At 43.5% G+C, this 15,389-nt stretch overlaps 1 protein-coding gene and 1 long non-coding RNA gene across 4 annotated transcripts in view; one reads left to right on the forward strand and one right to left on the reverse strand.

Moving 5' to 3' along the window:
* The window catches only part of LOC311127976, a 1,008,662-nt gene that overhangs the window by 587,155 nt on the left and 406,118 nt on the right, over positions 1–15,389 (reverse strand). The window lies entirely within an intron of this gene.
* Positions 3,306–15,275, forward strand: LOC311127381 (uncharacterized protein). Of its 3 annotated transcripts, none has more exons than XM_084159227.1 (8): positions 3,306–3,443; positions 4,372–4,570; positions 4,778–4,968; positions 6,242–6,432; positions 9,639–9,792; positions 10,010–10,147; positions 11,213–11,305; positions 13,991–15,275. In XM_084159227.1, the coding sequence occupies exons 1-8, from the start codon at positions 3,429–3,431 to the stop codon at positions 14,465–14,467; spliced, it is 1,458 nt and encodes a 485-aa protein (XP_084015353.1). In that variant the 5' UTR covers positions 3,306–3,428; the 3' UTR covers positions 14,468–15,275. The 3 variants fall into 3 exon arrangements, with proteins under 3 accessions (XP_084015353.1, XP_084015354.1, XP_084015355.1); XM_084159228.1 differs by having other exon boundaries at positions 9,642–9,792; XM_084159229.1 differs by having other exon boundaries at positions 6,242–6,406; positions 9,634–9,792.

Raw genomic sequence — 15,389 nt, forward strand, 5'->3', positions numbered from 1 at the left:
TACAAACAATCTAGGCTAAGTAAAACAAAATAATTTTCGGATCTACTAGCTAAAGTGTAGTCAGTGGCTAGCTAAGAGAGAGAGAAAGGGGACGGAAGAAGTTCAACACTATTACATTTACGTCATTTAGCAGACGCTCTTATCCAGAGCGACTTACAAATTGGTGCATTCAACAGCGGGAACTGTGCTTCCATAGAGGTAGGGGGGCTAGCAGGCAAGAGGTGGATGAATGTAGTGCCCTCATTTGGGTGTAGGGTCTGATCAGGGCCTGAAGGTAAGGAGGTGCCGTTCCCCTCACAGCTCCGTAGGCAAGCACCATGGTTTTGTAGTAGATGCGAGCTTCAACTGGAAGCCAGTGGAGTGTGCGGAGGAGCCAGGGTGACATGGGAGAACTTGGGAAGGTCGAACACCAGACGGGCTGCAGCGTTCTGGATAAGTTGTAAGGGTTTAATGGCACAGGCAGGGAGCCCAGCCAACAGTGAGTTGCAGTAATCCAGATGGGAGATGACAAGTGCCTGGATTAGGACCTGTGCCGCTTTCTGTGTAAGGTAGGGTCGTACTCTGCGAATGTTTTAGAGCATGAACCTGCAGGATCGGGTCACCGCTTTGATGTTAGCGGAGAACGACAGGGTGTTGTCCAGGGTCACGCCAAGGTTCTTTGCACTCTGGGAGGAGGACACAATGGATTTGTCAACCGTGATGGCGAGATCATGGAGCGGGCAGTCCTTCCCCGGGAGGAAGAGCAGCTCCGTCTTGCCGAGGTTCAGCTTGAGGTGGTGATCCGACATCCACGCTGATATGTCTGCCAGACATGGAGAGATGCGATTCGCCACCTGGTTATCAGAAGGGGGAAAGGAGACAATTAATTGTGTGTCATCTGCGTAGCAATGATAGGAGAGACCATGTAAGGATATGACAGAGCCAAGTGACTTGGTGTATAGAGAGAATAGGAGAGGGCCTAGAACTGAGCCCTGGGGGACACCAATGGTGAGAGCACATGGTGCGGAGACAGATTCTCGCCACGCCACCTGGTAGGAGCGACCTGTTAGGTAGGACGCAATCCAAGAGTGAGCAGTGCCGGAGATGCCCAACTCGGAGAGGGTGGAGAGGAGGATCTAATGGTTCACAGTATCAAAGGCAGCAGAGAGGAGAGAGAGTTAGCTTTAGCAGTGCGGAGAGCCTCTGTGACACAGAGAAGAGCAGTCTCAGTTGAATGACCAGTCTTGAAACCTGACTGGTTTGGATCAAGAAGGTCATTTTGAGAGAGATAGCAGGAGAGTTGGCTAGAGACGGCACAACAAAAGAAAGAAGGGATACTGGTCTGTAGTTGTTGAGAACGGAGGGATCGAGTGTAGGTTTTTTGAGGAGGGGGTGCAACTCTCGCTCTCTTGAAGACGGAAGGGACATAGCCAGTGGTCAAGGATGAGTTGATGAGCGAGGTGAGGTAAGGGAGAAGGTCTCCGGAAATGGTCTGGAGAAGAGAGGAGGGGATAGGGTCAAGCGGGCAGGTTGTTGGGCGGCCGGCCGTCACAAGTCGCAAGATTTCATCTGGAGAGAGAGGGGAGAAAGAAGTCAAAGCATAGGGTAGGACAGTGTGAGCAGGACCAGCGGTGTCATTTGACTTAATAAATGAGGATAGGATGTCATCAACCTTCTTTTCAAAATGGTTGACGAAGTCATCCACAGAGAGGGAGGGGGAGGAGGAGGAGGATTCAGCAGGGAGGAGAAGGTGGCAAAGAGCTTCCTAGGGTTAGAGGCAGAGGCTTGAAATTTAGAGTGGTAGAAAGTGGCTTTAGCAGCAGAAACAGAGGAAGAAAATGTAGAGAGGAGGGACTGAAAAGATGACAGGTCCGCAGGGAGTCTAGTTTTCCTCCATTTCCGCTCGGCTGCCCGGAGCCCTGTTCTGTGAGCTCGCAATGAGTCGTCAAGCCATGGAGCAGGAGGGGAGGACCGAGCCGGCCGGGAGGATAGGGGACATAGAGAGTCAATTTATTCAATTAATTTCAATACAGCACATGGATTCCACATGGATTGGGCACAGAAGGTCTCGCTGGTGATGTGTAGTTGACAGTGTCAGCTAGAGATGACATGCAGGAATTTGTAGTCTTGTATGAGGTCTTCTCTGTTGCTAATTAGCATTTCAATTTTTTTAGATTAAATTGAGGCGATTATGTTGATAAAACTCAACTTGTCCAAGATAGAATTATAGGGTTATCAAAACATCACGCCAAGGTAAGCCTACACCAAACACATACTTAATTTGAAGTGTTTCAAAAATCTGCTATGGAAAAAAATCATGGTGGAAACCCGATTGGAGCCATTTCCGTGTTTGACTGCTAGGTTTTATGGGTATTATGACACATCCTCTGTGGAGTTCTATGGTGAAAATAAATGGTGTTTTGTAGTGTTTTTGGATAAACGCCAAAAATAAGGTCTGTGGGAAACACAGGCTTAGGAGATCTTATACGTTTTGTTTTATGAGATGATCTTCATCAGCTAACGTCAGTTTTTGTGAATTCTGAAGAATTTATTTAATAAGAAAAGCACATTAAGGCTTCATAATTCATAAAGGTTAAGTTAACTGACTGCTATTATCTTATAGAACAAAACGTATAAGATCTCCTAAGCCTGTGTTAACCTCAGACCGTATTTTCGGTGTTTATTCGAAAACCCTATTCTTTCCCCATAAATTTTCTCCATAGGGATAGCTGAATGAACCATGATGTAACTCATTTCCGGGTTTTAGGACTACAAACTGGCAAGCTCTATACAGAGATGGTTTAGTATAAAGATATGAGGAAACTGCTTCTCCAATAGAAATCCCCGAACACGCTTGTAGGCGATGTCATGGTGACCTTGGCTAGCTAAACTCATGCGCAGAAACACGTAATCGGGTCTAACGGTCGTCTGACGCCGAACTGCGCATGTGCAAGCAGTCAAATCAAAGGCACTCCTTCGATATAAAGTTGTTTTTTACGAAAATTCAAACGTGTCAGTTTGTCACTTTCACGAGGTTGGAGTAATGACATGTTTAGCGACTTAAGACCTTGGCTTGAATCTAGGTCGTGCCTTTATTTTTCAAGAAAATGTACAACTAAGGAATCATTTTTTTTACTTATCTTATTGTCTTCTCAAACCCCTAACCCCGGCCTGCTTGCTGTTTCGCAAGCCTCGCTATGTTGCGCCTCTGGGTTTAGAAACTCTCCATGCTCAATTTATTATTATTTTTAAATACGACAGAAAAAAACGACGCTATGTCGACGTAAGCACGTACATGTTCGCCGCCATTGCAAGCACAACGAGTGCACAGATGACGAACAACACACAACACTTCACAACATGCGATTTGGCTCGCTTGTTTGAACCAAAATTAACCGATAACTTTACCTGAATGTGTTTCAACAAAAGTACCAACTTCAGCAGATAAAATGTCGGCTTTTATTGTAAGTATGTCGCTTGATCAGTTACATTTCTAAAGCGTCTCAAGTCGAGTCCTGAAGGCCACATGATGGATGGGCAGTATTTATCTAGCTAAAATATTAGCTAGCTAGCTGAAACTGCTTCTTGCATCCAACCCAGCGCCTGTAAAGCTATTAATTAACAAGCTATTTAAACGCCAATAGTAGAAACAATAACAAAGCCGGGTCCCCGCCCCAGTTTCGATTTTTTTTTTTACTGAGGGATGGGTCTGGAGAAATGTAACCACTCTCAAATCCATAGACAGCTATGGACTGACCATCAATGATATCAAAATGATCGTTTTAACAAATGTTTTGAGGCTATATAGTGATTGTTTACATTTACTTTGTTTACAAACATTGGAGTAAAACAAGCTTATATTTTCAGTTCTGATGGGGTACGAAGTTTAACTAAGCTCATGAGGCATTTCTAAGTTATATTCTGCAAGAATCAATGGGTACATATAATTAATTTATGTCCAAAAATAGATGTAGCGATTGCTGATTGCCCCTTTAATGTCCAAACAAATGCCATTAAGTAGTCTGCACTGTAGCTAGATAGTTCTGTAATGTTCAAATGGCTATGATAAAATTGTGTGTAAACTTGGACTTGAGGCCTGAGGGGATAGGCTCAGTAGTTTATTTCATGCATGGGTTGACCTTCAGTCTAACGCACCTATTTACCACTAGTCGAAAGCAAATAATCTTCTAGCAGAAATCATAGACCGCTAGTGCACCTAACTGAACATGATTGTTGTCATTCAGGTCAGTATGTAACTAGTGATAAAATAATATAGCTACTAACTACAGTAAATATGTTGTTAAAATGACAATCATATAAGGATTAACTTGCTGCAGCAACAGCTATCCTCACAGTCTAGCCTGAATTGACCTCCTTGCCGTGCTGTTTCAGGCCCACCCTTCGGTGCGGATCAGGGGCACAGAGCACACCTACAACCCAGTGCTGTGTCAGGACGACAACTGCTCAGGCAAGGACAAGGGCACTCATATGCACTGTCCTCTCTGCACAGTGGTCGAGGCCTATCATGACCCTCTTATCCTACGGGCTCACTACCGCATTAAACATGTTGACAAGGGCATCGACTTTGCTGGTGAGAGGCTTTTCAACACATACATAAAAGTACACATCAGATGCTGGATTCAGTGGTAGGATGACTTTGCCAAAAGGTTTCAGTGAGAGATCTTTCACTCAAATCGGTTAGAATTTTTAAGGAAATAATCAGGCAGGCTCTTTTATCGATTGCTAGAAAATACATGGGACCTACAACTTTACAGCAAGCTTTTTGTCTACCCTTCAGGCCTAAAAGTGCTTCGATGCTGCAACCACTGTGAGATCGTGGGCACCATCAAAGGGGAGAAGAGGTTCAAGGGGGCCCACTGGCACTGCTACCGCTGCCGAAACGGCTTCAACCGCCGAGACGAGGCCATCAAACACTATAAGACCCACTTCCGGAACCCCCACACCACCTTCCAGATACAGGTCACACAGGTAATACCACCAAACTACTGTAATAGAACATACATTCACCATTGAACACTGAGTATGAAGAGTAAATAGACAGGGCCCGTATTCTCCATACAGTGAGGGAAAAATGTTTTGGATCCCCTGCTGATTTTGTACGTTTGCCCACTGACAAAGAAATGATCAGTCTATAATTTTAATGGTAGGTTTATTTGAACAGTGAGAGACAGAATAACAACAACAAAATCCAGAGAAACGCATGTCAAAAATGTTATAAATTGATTTGCATTTTAATGAGGTAAATAAGTATTTGACCCCCTCTCAATCAGAAAGATTTCTGGCTCCCAGGTGTCTTTTTATACAGGTAACAAGCTGAGATTAGGAGCACACTCTTATAGGGAGTGCTCCTAATCTCATCTTGTTACCTGTATAAAAGACACCTGTCCACAGAAGCAATCAATCAATCAGATTCCAAACTCTCCACCATGGCCAAGACCAAAGAGCTCTCCAAGGATGTCAGGGACAAGATTGTAGACCTACACAAGGCTGGAATGGGCTACAAGACCATCGCCAAGCATCTTGGCGAGAAGGTGACAACAGTTGGTGCGATTATTCGCAAATGGAAGAAACACAAAAGAGCTGTCAATCTCCCTTGGCCTGGGGCTCCATGCAAGATCTCACCTTGTGGAGTTGCAATGATCATGAGAACGGTGAGGAATCAGCCCAGAACTACACGGGAGGATCTTGTCAATGATCTCAAGGCAGCTGGGACCATAGTCACCAAGAAAACAATTGGTAACACACTACGCCGTGAAGGACTGAAATCCTGCAGCGCCCACAAGGTCCCCCTGCTCAAGAAAGCACAAATACATGCCCGTCTGAAGTTTGCCAATGAATATCTGAATGATTCAGAGGAGAACTGGGTGAAAGTGTTGTGGTCAGATGAGACCAAAATGGAGCTCTTTGGCATCAACTCAACTCGCCGTGTTTGTTTTTCAGGATTTTTTTGTTGTTATTCTGTCTCTCACTGTTCAAATAAACCTACCATTAAAATTATAGACTGATCATTTCTTTGTCAGTGGGCAAACGTACAAAATCAGCAGGGGATCAAATACTTTTTTCCCTCGCTGTATATACAAAAAGAGTCTGAGTAGTAGTGCTGATCTAGGATCCATTTTTGCCTTTTAAATCATAGTCAATAAGAGTCCTGAATTCTAATAGTTGATTAGTTCTCCTACTCTGAGAATCTGTGAATACGGACCCAGCCAGATATCTCACAATCCCATCCCTGTGCTTTCAGGAAGTGAACAGCCGACAGTATTATGACCAGAGTCCGGAAGCCCACCCTAAAGCCTATGGAGGGCTGGAAGTGTGTATGGGCTCTGAGGTGGAAGGGGGCGACATGGGGACGATCATGGCCCAGCCAGTCGCCAACACGGAGACTCTGCTCACTGTGGAACCCAAGGTTTCATATATGTCTCATGATTTGTGGTGGGTAAATGTGGAGAGTAGGGATGTAAGAATTCACAGATATCAGTCTCCGGTTCAAATGTTTAAGATATTTTTGCATCGGTCCGCAGTACCCCAAACCGTTCCAAATGTAGCATGCATCGGTCAGAAAATAGATTCAAATGTTACGAATTGCCGGTTCACAATTTTGTTGTTGTTCAAATGACTTTCTACCCTCCGAAAATACCTCTAATCTTTTGTGAGAACTGCGTCCTCTCCTTCAGTGTCGAGCTAAGCATGTCATTTGTAGCTCAATTGGTAGAGCATGGCGCTTGTAACGTCAGGGTAGTGGGTTCGATCCCCGGGACCACCCATGCGTAAAAATGTATGCACACATGACTGTAAGTCGCTTTGGATAAAAGCGTCTGCTAAATGGCATATTATTATTATTATTATTATTATTATTTATTTACAAGTCATTTTGCATGCAGAACAACCCCAGGCAATATCAGTAGCCAAGTCAAACTGCGCACTGTGTGCTGCTTTGTGCGCTGACAAACAAGAGGTAGACCTATTGCTGATTTGGCACATCTGCGCATCACCTTCAGTATTCAAATGTTTGTAAAATGGCTTGCGCAATATTAGCCTTTATTAGTTGAGTGACAACTAATGTAATTTGCTAGGTTATTTTGATCAAATGTGCTGTTGAAAATTGTGTTTATAAAATAAAAGTAGCCTAAGCTACCGCCAGAGACACAGCTCTCATCTAGCTATACATGCTGATCGGGGCTTACATTAGATGAATTTAGATTTTTCAGGTTCACCATCAGTAATAGGTTTGGTAGTTTAGCCTGAAACAATTAGTATATAAGGTCGTTTTTAGATAAACAGGGTAAAGTTGATAATTTCATAACGAGGACAGCAATCAATTTTGCTACCCGCACTGCATGGGCGAAGCAAGAGAAGCTCACCCTGAGTCTGTCAAAACTAAACGGTCTAAACCATTCAATTATGAGGTGAAATCCAAAGTTGTGCTATATATTCATTGGCTATGTCATAGCAAATGTTTATAGATAAGTATTGATAGATTACAACTCTAACACCTTTAATTAGCAAAAAATGACTAATTAATTAGTGAGTGAGTGGTGATTTTAGATCAAAAGTGTGTGTGTGTGTGTGGGGGGGGGGGGGGGGTTGATCCAGCTCATGAGCTCCATCAGCAGCAGATTTGAATTTAGAATGGAAAATGAATGTGTTTATGCAACAGTTGTTAGTGCATCGAATCTTATCGCATCGAACCTCTAATCAAACCGAATCACATCAAATCGTTTCAAATTAAAACGTATCATTCCTGTATCCGCGCCCATGTACCTAGATGCGTATCAAATCGTCTTGAAAGGGATAGATGCACATCTATATATATAAGGTCGCTGGTTCTAATCCCCGAGCCGACTAGGTGAAAAATCTGTCGATGTGCCATTGAGCAAGGCACTTAACCCTAATTGCTCCTGTAAGTCGCTCTGGATAAGAGCGTCTGCTAAATGACCAATTTATTTTATTTTATTTATTTTATATATATATATTTTTTATTTATTTAAAAAAACGGAAATATCACATTTACATAAGTATTCAAACCCTTAAATTAGTACTTTGTTGAAGCACCTTTGGCAGCGATTACAGCCTCAAGTCTTCTTGGGTATGACGCTACAAGCTTGGCACACCTGTATGTGGGGAGTTTCTCCCATTCTTCTCTGCAGATCCTCTCAAGCTCTGTCAGGTTGGATGTGGAGCGTCGCTGCACAGCTATTTTCAGGTCTCTCCAGAGATGTTCGATTGGGTACAAGTCCGGGCTCTGGCTGGGCCACTCAAGGACATTCAGAGACTTGTCCCAAAGCCACTCCTGCGTTGTCTTGGCTGTGTGCTTAGGGTCGTTGTCCTGTTGGAAGGTGAACCTTCACCCCAGTCTGAGGTCCTGAGTGTTCTGGAGCAGGTTTTCATCAAGGATCTCTCTGTACTTTGCTCCGTTCATCTTTCCCTCAATCCTGACTAGTCTCCCAGTCCCTGCCGTTGAAAAACATCCCCACAGCATGATGCTGCCACCACCATGTTTCACCGTAGGGATGGTGCACGGTTTCCTCCAGACATGACGCTTGGCATTCAGGCCAAAGAGTTCAATCTTGGTTTCATCAGACCAGAGAATCTTGTTTCTCATGGTCTGAGAGTCATTTAGGTACCTTTTGGCAAACTCCAAGCGGGCTGTCATGTGCCTTTTACTGAAGAGTGGCTTCCGTCTGGCCACTCTACCATAAAGGCCTGATTGGTGGAGTGCTACAGAGATGGTTGTCCTTCTGGAAGTTTCTCCCATCTCCACAGAGGAACTCTGGAGCTCTGTCAGAGTGACAATCGGGTTCTTGGTCACCTTCCTGACAAAGCCAATTCTCCACCGATTGCTCAGTTTGGCCAGGCGGCCAGCTCTAGGAAGAGTCTTGGTGGTTCCAAACTTCTTCCATTTAAGAATGACGGGGGCCACTGTGTTCTTGGGGACTTTCAATGCTGCAGACATTTTTTGGTAACCTTCCCCAGATCTGTGCCTCTACACAATCCTGTCTTGGAGCTCTACAGACAATTCCTTTGACCTCATGGCTTGGTTTTTGCTCTGACATGCACTGTCAACTGTGGGACCTTATATAGACAGGTGTGTGCCTTTCTAAATCATGTCCAATCAACTGAATTTACCACAGGTGGACTCCAATCAAGTTGTAGAAACATCTCAAGGATGATCAATGGAAACAGGATGCACCTGAGCTCAATTTCGAGTCTCATAGCAAAGGGTCTGAACACTTACGTAAATAAAGTATTTCAGTTTTTTATTTTCAATAAATTTGCTAACATTTCAAGAAACCTGTTTTCGCTTTGTCATTATGGGGTATTGTGTGTAGATTGATGAGGAAAAACATTTATTTAATCAATTTTAGAAAAAGGCTGTAATGTAACAAAATGTGGAAAAAGTCAAGGGGTCTGAATACTTTCCGAATGCACTGTATGTCATGTTGTATTGTGTGATCTGTACAACATGGCCTGTTGCTTGTGCTATCAAAGTTTCTATTGGTGTTGCTGAATTTTCTATAGCGGTAGTGTCACCGGTGTTAAAAAGGTTCATCTGGAGCCCATCACAGGAGGTGTATATGTCAAGTAACTTGTGTCTGGTCATTGTATGGTGATTGGTGCCTGCTCTGGTTGAAGGACAGCAGGGTGAACAACGGGATCCTAGTGGCGGCCGAAGAGGAGGTGGGGCTTTCCCAGCATACCCTGGACCAGACCCAGACGCTGGTTCTCATGGACCCAGATGGACAGGGAGGCAACCTGATCTACGAGGAGGCGGCCAGCATTATCTCTGAACAGGTAACAGCGTCTCTTTGAGTTATCTTGCTAATACTGTGCTTTAGTAAGTTCTCACATTCAATGTTTTTCTTACCAATTTTAATTACATCTCTCATCAATCTACATACTTTAGCTGTTATGCAAGCAGCCTGCATGTCCTAATGCTAACCTCTGTTACCCCTCTACTCCCTTCATGCCATGTTACTAACATTGGTGTACCTGTGGTTGTCCATTGCAGGGCGGGGAGAGTCTGGAGCAGGCCCTACATGTAGAGAAGCATCTGCTGGAGCTCCACCAGCAGAACGTGACTCTGCGGCAGGAGAAGGACGCAATGGAGAAGAGGCTAAGGGCAGAGATCCACAGACTTAACGAACAGGTACACTAACAGCAGACTTGAGAGCTGAGATGCAGACTCAAAGACCAAGTACACTGACCATCACACAGTATGGAACAGCTAAGAGAGATGGTTATCACAACAAGATAGCTTTTTTATGTAGGATAAGATGATTTGTATGGTGAACTTTGTGTGAAGGATAGATATTAGATCATTTTTAACATGTTTAGTGGCAGCAGGAGAGGGGAGGCATGGCGAGGAGACTGAGGGCATCTCAAAGACCACCAGGTACAAAGAGAGATGGGTAACTTGACGTGATAGCTCTTTTTGTGGAGGATAAACTGATTTGTATGATGAACTTGTCATAATTTGTCTCTGTGTGAAGAATAGATATGTATTCATTTTTAACATGTTTAGTGGCTGGAGAGGCCGATTGGAGAGGTGGGTGGAGGCAGAGATGCCGAGACTCTATGACCTGGTTCAGGAACTGGTATTCTTGGCACCCAGAAGCAAACCCTGCGTGTGCACTGGCTGGCCAGAGACTTGAGGGCAGACACACTGACAGAAGGCTGAAGGCAGAGATACTTACATTTATAGACCCCAGGCACGCAATGTTAGTAAATGGCAAAACACCCATGGTTTTCAACACTCCGACTTTCCTGGCTTTGCACTGATGTTTACGAGTGTTTAACTGGGAAAGAAAGTGTGGAAATTAAGAGTTGTTTGAGTGGGGAGTCACTCAATAAATGTAGCAAAACACTCTTAGGTATTTCAAAAACGTATAGGCCAGAATTATTCAGCAATTGTCCGGGGAAAGGATACACAATCTCGATCAGCAAGTACACTGACCACAGTATGGAGCAGCAAAGACATGGTTAACTTATCAGGATAGCTCTTTTTTGTGGAGGAAACTGATTTGTATGTGGATCTTCTCAAAATGTGTATTTGTGTGAATGATAGATAGGAGTTAAAAGCGCTTACCTTATGTCTCTTCTAGTAAATGCACCGCCCTCCGCCCTTCCTGTATTTTACATTCTTGGTGGAATGGAAAACAGACCATTCTGATGTGGCCGTGTTGTTGTCTCCCCTGTGCTGAGGTGCCCCCAGGTGGCCAGTGTGGTGCAGACCAACATCAAGATGTTTGAGGAGCTGAAGCTGTACCGCTCTGCAGAGAACAGCCAACAGAGAATCGATCAGCTGGTGAGTGGATGCTTTTAACTGCTACTGTAGTGATGATCCTAAGTGATTGTTGAACAGAAATGTTTTCCCAATCGTTTCGTTCTGAACAGAACCACTATTTTTTTCGTTCCATTCCACTGTCTGACCAGCAAAATAAAGTTCTGAACTGGTTCGAAACAAAAAAAATACCGGTTTATATTGTTCCTTTCTGTTCCTTTTTCAACCTGTGAAATCAACCGTTTTTTACATTTAGCTCATTAAATTACTCCACCAATCAGTGAAGAGCAGGCAAGCTAGTTGTTTACATGCGTGATGGACAGACCAGTGTAAACTATAGCGCAAGATGCAACTGAAAGTTTGCGGGTGGTGAGAGATCGAGAGAGGGTTGAGGAGGCGGCTTGAAGCGCTGGGCATCTTGTTATGACATGCATTATCTGAATTAGGCCCACAGAATTATACCTAGGAGGAGCGGCTTCTATGGAGCAACTTTGAATGTCCTTTGAGCTAGTTAGCTAACAAGCCTGTGTTTGCAGAGCGGCACCACAATTAAAAACACATCTTACCTTTTTGAAGTTAATAAATACAATGTGAAACGTGATAACTAGGCCTATGTTATCCTTAACTAGCATTGAACAAGTTAATCCATTCTTCTCTAGCTAATAAAAAATCTCTGCCTATCTTCTGAATCACGATAGTAACGTCAGTACAGTAGCCTATGCTTCGGAAGGGGGTGGGGCAGGTAGACAAAACACACACACACTGGCAAAGATTTCCATCTTGCAGGCAGACAGAGTGAAGGTTTGCATAGGCGCTTTGTTGCATTTTTTGGTGGGCCAAAACAAAATGCCTGGAACGTAAAATAAAGTTATTAACCGGTTCCCATGCTTTTAAAATATCGGTTCTGTTCCTGAACAGTATGGATCACTTTCATTCCTGGTTCAGTTTCTGTTCCTTGAAAATGTTCATTATTTTCCCGTTTTCGGTTCTGTTTCCTGTAGGGCTGACCCCATTTAAGTCGACTGGTCGATTGTTTGGTCGATAGGCAGTTGGTCGACCGATATTTCTTTAGTCGAGCAGTAGCAAAAAATAATATAAATACAGTGCATTTGGAAAGTATTCAGACCGCTTGACTTTTTCCACATTTTGTTACGTTACAGCCTTATTCTAACATTGATTAAATAAAACATTTTCCTCATCAATCTACACACAATACCCCATAATGACAAATGTATTACAAATAAAAAACAGAAATACCTTATTTACATAAGTATTCAGACCCTTTGCTATGAGACTCGAAATTGAGCTCAGGCGCATCCTGTTTCCATTGATCATCCTTGAGATGTTTCTACAACTTGATTGGAGTCCACCTGTGGTAAATTCAAATGATTGGACATGATTTGGAAAGGCACACACCTGTCTATATAAGGTCCCACAGTGCATGTCAGAGCAAAAACCAAGCCATGAGGTCGAAGGAATTGTCCGTAGAGCTCAGAGGGTGGATTGTGTCGAGGCACAGATCTGGGGAAGGGTACTAAAACATTTCTGCAGCATTGAAGGTCCCCAAGAACACAGTGGCCTCCGTCATTCTTAAATGGAAGAAGTTTGGAACCACCAAGACTCTTCCTAGAGCTGGCCGCCTGGCCAAACTGAGCAATCGGGGGAGAAGGGCCTTGGTCAGGGAGGTGACCAAGAACCCGATGGTCACTGACAGAGCTCCAGAGTTCCGCTGTGGAGATGGGAGAACCTTCCAGAAGCCAACCATCTCTGCAGCACTCCACCAATCAGGCCTTTATGGTAGAGTGGCCAGACGGAAGCCACTCCTCAGTAAAAGGCACATGACAGCCCACTTGGAGTTTGCCAAAAGGCACCTAAAGGACTCTCAGACCATGAGATACAAGATCATCTGGTCTGATGAAATAATAATAATTACATAACCAACGTTCTCTAGTAATACTAATCAGAATAATCTACAGTTTTTTGGCAAACTCCAAAGTCCTCTGATAATATTAGTCCTGTGCGAATCGATATCCCTGTGTTTTGAGAAAAATGTCTGAGTTTGACAGGTGTTGCTCGCGGTTTGAGCAAGTAAACAATAACTGATTCGATAAATTGAACGAAGTGCTGGGCATAGCCTATATATGAAGGGCCTACATGTATCAACTTTAACAGTGAATGCTTTTGTTAATACGTTTTGTGCGAATGAATTGAACATCGTCAAATGCATTATTAATAATATTGCGGCTATTTAATGCAACCCTTGCTGTTAATAGATCGCAAAGCAGCATAAAACTGAGCTTAACGTTTGGAAATGACACGTTTACGTTCTCATTCATAGCCTAACAACTCATCAAGTGCAAGTGCGCTGTTTAGCTCTTCTACTGCGGATCGCTAAAATATCCTAATGATTATGATCACAGTTCCTCAATTCAAATATTATGGCGACACTATACCAAAAATGGTTGGCATGGTTTAGAAACTTGGGAACCAAGCTTGAGTTATCAGTGTAGCCCTGTTATTGCCTGGACTTGTTGAAATATCTTCATGCCTAGAAAAAAAACTGTCAATTTATTGAGAGAAAAAAAATTACAGAGGGCAGTTTGGAAAAAATGAATGCCCTCCGAATCCTCCTCTGGAATAATGGACATTCTGGGGTAATAATTACATAATAAACGTTCTCTAGTAATAGTAGTAGTTTCTGTTTGGCAGGTTAAGAGTCTGGAGGTGCAACACCGCACTCTCATCCACACCCAGCTAGCCTCTCTGAGGACAGAACTTCTGTGCCAGGCTGAGAGAACAGCGCCTGTCAACGGCCACACAGAGCTCACAGTCAGCCTGGTTGGTGAGAGAGCCACTCACCCCGGGGAGATGGCCCTCTTTGAGGAGGAACAGACTGAAACAAGGGTAGAGAGGGAGGAAGAAGCATTGACCATGGTGGTGGTTCAGATGGGCCCTGACCCAGGGGACTTGGTACCAATATCAGGTGATGTATGTTTGGTGGCTGGGAAGGATGAGGAATCATCGGTCCCTGAGCTGGACAGTGTTGACTCTGGGGCAGAGGCCTTCAAGAATGCTACAGAACCCCTTGAATACAAAGAGGGGGAGGAGCAATCGTCGTCAAGGAAGCGCAGCCCCAAAGAGGAACCCGGGGGGGAGAGTGAAGCCAAACAGCAACGCATCTGTTGAGATTATAGAGACAGTGGTCTTTGTTACTCTCATCTGTTTTTTTCTCTCTCTCTCTCTCTCCAGTCTTTTCCTGTCAGTACTTGTGAGTTTCTTTAGGGGAGGGTACCTTTCCCACCAGGGGTTCTAATAGGCTGCTGCAGACTGAGCCAGCAGTGTGGGAAATCCTCAACTGAGAGACCAGTCCCTAAAATGGCTGTGAAAGTAAATGCATCCTCCTCACTCCCTGCAGTGTGTAAGCTGTACTTGTATGTAATGCTACTCCGCTAAACCTACTGACTTACTGTTTACCAGTCTGCTCTGTACATTAGCTCTGTTTTAGAAGCTTGATGAAGGTCTGCAGTGAATTAATTAGACCTATTCAAAGAAAATAACCTATTCATGTTATTTTTGTGCTGACTGAAGTTTTTGCAATGTGTTCCAATGTTTTCATGAAGCTTGTTTGTTCAACAGTTGATTCCATTGTTCTACTAAACATTATTTTTTACAGACTGGAGGTAACTAACCATCATCTATGTCTTGACGAGACAGCCACGTGTCACACTATGCAAGTGTAGTTTGTTATACAATGTGTTGCTCATTAACTTGCATAAGATGTATACAGTACATAGCCTACAAATCATATCGGATACAACAGTACATCTCAAGCCTATGAATTTGCCTTGTATGAGAAAATGACTAAACAAAGCTACTGTGTAGTTTATTGCTTACCGGTATTCAGGCATTATTTTTCATCCCAAAGTGGTAGACAAATGAAAACCATTCCCTTGAAATGAATTTGTAGTTGCTGAATAAAGAAAATAACCTTTTGAATAAATCTTTGTCATTCTGTCATTATTCTGAATGCATTCAAACCTATACACCACTTGAAAATATATTATTTAATTAGCTGTATTTGTTTTATAGGATGTCTATGTATTTATAA

Source organism: Coregonus lavaretus, assembly GCF_964263955.1.
Source record: "Coregonus lavaretus genome assembly, chromosome: 4".
NCBI classification, from domain to species: domain Eukaryota; kingdom Metazoa; phylum Chordata; class Actinopteri; order Salmoniformes; family Salmonidae; genus Coregonus; species Coregonus lavaretus.

Excerpts from the sequence above, each read along its gene's own strand:
- LOC311127381 (XM_084159227.1), top strand. Across the intron at positions 6,433-9,638 it reads TATATGTCTCATGATTTGTG|CAGGGTGAACAACGGGATCC; the intron begins GTGGGTAAATGT and ends GTTGAAGGACAG. Across the intron at positions 10,148-11,212 it reads TCCACAGACTTAACGAACAG|GTGGCCAGTGTGGTGCAGAC; the intron begins GTACACTAACAG and ends AGGTGCCCCCAG.